This window comes from Haplochromis burtoni, unplaced genomic scaffold, assembly GCF_018398535.1.
Source record: "Haplochromis burtoni strain Fernald_Lab_line unplaced genomic scaffold, NCSU_Asbu1 Contig_268, whole genome shotgun sequence".
Taxonomy (NCBI): Eukaryota; Metazoa; Chordata; class Actinopteri; order Cichliformes; family Cichlidae; genus Haplochromis; species Haplochromis burtoni.
The window spans coordinates 213,730-218,007 of NW_024582629.1; the positions used below are offsets into that span (position 1 = coordinate 213,730).

General features: G+C 36.9%; 1 protein-coding gene across 3 annotated transcripts; it reads right to left on the bottom strand.

Moving 5' to 3' along the window:
• Nucleotides 1-996: 996 nt before the first annotated feature.
• On the bottom strand, nt 997-4,041 carry lyrm1 (LYR motif containing 1). 3 transcript variants are annotated; one of them, XM_005939562.3, is made up of 6 exons: nt 3,946-4,034; nt 3,769-3,821; nt 2,263-2,434; nt 2,104-2,164; nt 1,498-1,529; nt 997-1,416 (listed from the first exon to the last, which is right to left on the bottom strand). In XM_005939562.3, exons 3-6 carry the CDS (start codon nt 2,419-2,421, stop codon nt 1,303-1,305), a joined length of 366 nt encoding a protein of 121 aa, XP_005939624.1. In that variant the 5' UTR covers nt 2,422-2,434; nt 3,769-3,821; nt 3,946-4,034; the 3' UTR covers nt 997-1,302. The 3 variants fall into 3 exon arrangements, with proteins under 3 accessions (XP_005939624.1, XP_005939623.1, XP_042083501.1); XM_005939561.3 differs by lacking the exon at nt 3,769-3,821 and having other exon boundaries at nt 3,946-4,041; XM_042227567.1 differs by lacking the exons at nt 1,498-1,529; nt 3,769-3,821 and having other exon boundaries at nt 3,946-4,041.
• Between the last annotated feature and the right edge of the window lie 237 nt (nt 4,042-4,278).

The window sequence follows — 4,278 nt, forward strand, 5'->3', positions numbered from 1 at the left end:
CCATGTGGGTATGGATATTTTTCCCTTTTAATAATAAACAACTTCATTTACAAACTGCATTTTGTTTACTTGTTATCTATGATGATCTAAAATCATTTACATGTGACAAGCATTCAACAAATAGGAAATCAGGAAGGAGGCAAACACTTTTTCACACCACCATAACACAGAAATATTTTCCCTTTTAAAGATGAACAAGTTTCCTCTTATTGATAAAAACACTGATTGTTTGCTGTAAAGTTAATTGGCTTTCTTGGTTTATTAATTCAAATCACAATTTCATCCTTTATTGTGCATTTAGTGTATTTTATAAATTGCACATGGGTCACTATGCATAATACCTGCTGTCCGTGAATGAGAGGTGTTCAGTGATCAGAGCAAGTAAACTTTTAAAGAAAGCAGAATATTTGTGATCATTTTACAGGGAGAGCGAATGCTCTTTAGCCTGTGCTGAAAAATGACTCAGTATTCAGTCAACAATAACATGAGTCATATTAGACATGGATCACTGACCCCACCTGCAGGTCATTGCCACTATAATCAATATGCGAGTTATCCCCAAATGGAACTGAAAGCGATGCACGCCCCGAGCTGTTCTTTCTCTGTATTCTCTGTGTCATTATTATGGGGGGCTCGAGGTAAATAAAACATATCAAAGCAAACTGCTCTCATAGCATTCTGGGTTTTTTACGAGATTTGAGATACAGCTGCACAAACTGGGTCAGAGGAAACCATACTGAACCACAACAAAGCTCTAAAATTCTAGAGAAATAGAGACCGATGTATAAATTGATCCTGTACTGCCATAAGGAAACAGAGATAGGGGATACAATGCTTGTGAAAGTACAATCTGACAAGTGCTTTAATCACCTTTTGTTTAATTTTTCATTAACTAAATTAAAAGCTAAAAAATATATGGTCCTAACAAAATTGCTTATTAGAGAATATTTAGTGAATTTCATGATTTCTGACAGTGAGTTTAAAAGAGTCTGGAAATCCTCCACATTGAGACAATTTTATTAATCAAATGAACTCAACAATAAATAAAATATACAAACTTGTATGATATTAGAAAGTGGTACAGTGGGAGCTTCCCTGAGCTGAAAGGAATCTGACACTCTTCACCTACAGTTACAACTCATGATTGTGTTTTGAAAAAGAAAATACAATGAAAAGTGGCTTTATCCTGAATGACGTGCGTTCCTGCATCATTGAGTGCTTGCAGCATCTCGACTGCAACAGCTCTCTAGTTTTCTCTCCTTGGTAACTTGAACTCTTGACAAAGATCGGGGATGTCGAGCATCAGGTCTCATCATGTGACTGTAAGTAAATTGGTTTGGCCTGTTTCCTCAGGCGCTGCTGTGCTCGTAGCTTCCTGCCCTTCTGAGTTGCCAGTCCCATGGGTGGTAGATACGTCTGCAACACACACAGAGTATGCAAATAAAATCCCCCCAAAAACTTTCACCCATTATGGTCTAATAAAGGGTAATTACTTACAGCTCTTGGATATGGGTTTTTGTAATGAAGACCTTTAAAAAAAATTTTAAAAAATAACAACGTGTCAGTGACAACGTTACATCAAACTATAAACAAATTATAAAATAAAAGCCAAGAAAAATCATTGTTTGGGTAAGTATGTAAGAGCACAACATAGCACTTTTCTCATGCTGTTACCGCAGGCTTGTATTGTTATTTTTTTCTCTGCAGTTTCAACCATGATTTTTTTTTATCCAAATCATTCAGGTCATCAGGTCAGCTTTGCTGCTTACTCACGCTTGACATGCTGAAAACCTTTCAACTGACAAAGACTCAGTGTGTGATGTGTAAGAGTTGCGTAAACGCGGCACTGGATTATTGTTATCCTTTTCAGAATGTCTGTGCACGTCAGATGTTTCAGTACATTCAGTCAACAACACCATTCTGCATGCTTTCAGGCTGAAGACATCCCAAAATCACTGATACAACTGAATTAGAAAGGTTACATATTATCAGTATATTTCCCTGAGAAACATGAAAATCAAAAAATGGTGTTGCTACTATTGTGGCCTTTTGACATGCTCACTACATAAAAAACAACAACTTGCTGCTTTTCTCCATTCTTACCGATTTCTATCCTTGCTTCATATTCCTCTATACACTTTCTTATTGATTCTTGTTCTGTGAGCTGAAAAACAAAACAACACACAAAGTCTTAAAGATGCCATAAAGCCATTTTCTCTTTATAAAAAAAAAGCATATTAGAGAGCAGAGTGTCGTTCACACCTTTTGGTTCCGTCTGAACAGAGTGCGGGCCTCCTGCAGTATGTACTTCCTCTCTGTCTCCGTGTCACTCGCAACACCACTCTGTGCTTGCCAGGTTCGGGCAATGCGAAAAACACGCATGTACAGTGACAGCACAGTGGTACGGGTGGAGGCAGTCATCGGGGCTCCGAATCTGAGGAAAAAAACAAAATAAAGGTTTTACTGCATTATCTGTTTGTGTTCCGTCCCCCACATCGTGCCCCTGAATTAGATAAGCTGAAGATGGATGGATGCTCTATACTTGCAGCCTTTATTACTCGATTATACCACTGGTGGTTAGTTAGCTAGATGTGACATTATTTATTACTCTTTTCTTTAACTACTAGGACTTTAATTAAGAGCTTTACTGCACAATTAAGACATGAAGTGCGTTATAATGAGAAACATAACAATAATGTGCATGCTAAGCAAGCAATTAGTAAATGAATATATGAACATCTTTCCAGTACTGTGCAAAAGTCTTGAGTTTAATCCAATAATAATGTCAAAGATAACACAGCATCTTTGCATTAACAAGGTGATTCCCAAAAAGCGATTAGCTGAAAACTTGGCATAGCTCTCCATGGTGTCCAAAGGGTCCTTAAAAAAATTTAGGAAACTAAATTGGCGTAGGATGAAAATATCCCTTACAAACTATCTAGAGCAGGTGAACAGTACCTGAATGTCACGTCCTTAAGAAATAGGGAAAAAAAAATCCAGGAAAGACCAGACAGAGGACCTGAGAGATGCATGTGGCCCATTAGTCGATCCATCAACTGTTCACTGAAGCCACATTAAAAATGGTCTCAAGAAGCCTGGGGTATGCCAAATTACACAAGAACTGGACTGAAAAATCAGTGGCAACAGAGCTTAATGGAGAGGAATCCAAATTTGCAAATTCATTTACAAATCATTGTTACTCTATGTACAAAGGAGGTCAGTAGAGAACAATGACAGTGAGTGTCTACAGCTCTCTGTGAAATGCTATGGATTGGCCTCCGGAGCATGGACCTCAACATGACTGAAACAGTGTGGTGAACAGAAAATAAAAAACAAAACAAAAGAGATTTGAATGTCTTTCAAGACGCCTGGAGAACTATTCCTGGACACTACTTAATAAAATGGCAAGAAAGCTGACTTCAGGATGTTGTTTTGTTGAAGAATAAAGGCGGTCATATCAAATATTGACCTTCAAGGCCTGCAAAACTCGGTTTAGCCTTATATACTGTATTTCTATTATATAAATGATTTTCAATTTTCCTTGCAAAATTGAAAGAAAAGACTTGCACAGTACTGTAGTTTTAGATTTTTAAATTATAGTTAAATATAATAGCCATATTCAACGCTAGATGCCACTAAAATCAACACTGAGATATTAAACAAACTGTTACATGACTGACGGAGAGGTATTAACTGTATGTTCTAGTATGCGCGCAGACTGAATTACGTTGTATATTAAATAAAACCATTCTCGTTATTTGTACTCACTGATGTTTTAAGCATCAATTGCAACCTTGAAGCTAGCCCTTATTGTGACTGACCTAAACGTACAAAGACAGGGAGATTAAATTAAAGGCAATGTTACTGCCTGTCACATTAACAACTTGAATTCGAATTGTCGCGAATCATACTTTAATTAACACCACAAACGAAGAATTGACATACCCGTCTGTGTCTGAAGAAGAGGCTAATTTACCAGCCGCTTGCTAGGACAGTCGCCTAATGATGACGCTTACTCATGGCTAATCGGGAAGAAGCTAAATAATAAACACAAACATAAAAGAGTTCATATACTTTTAGTCAAAGTTGTATTTGTTTCACTTGTTAGTGGATAAAAAGTAGAAATAAGGCAAAAATTAATATAAACACCTCTACAGTTCAATGTGTATGAGCGATTGTAATTAATTTACAGTGGGGTTTTTGAGTCATTTTTCATTTTGGATATTACTGTGATCTACAAAACATCGACTTTTTCCTTGTCATATGAATACTTCCATC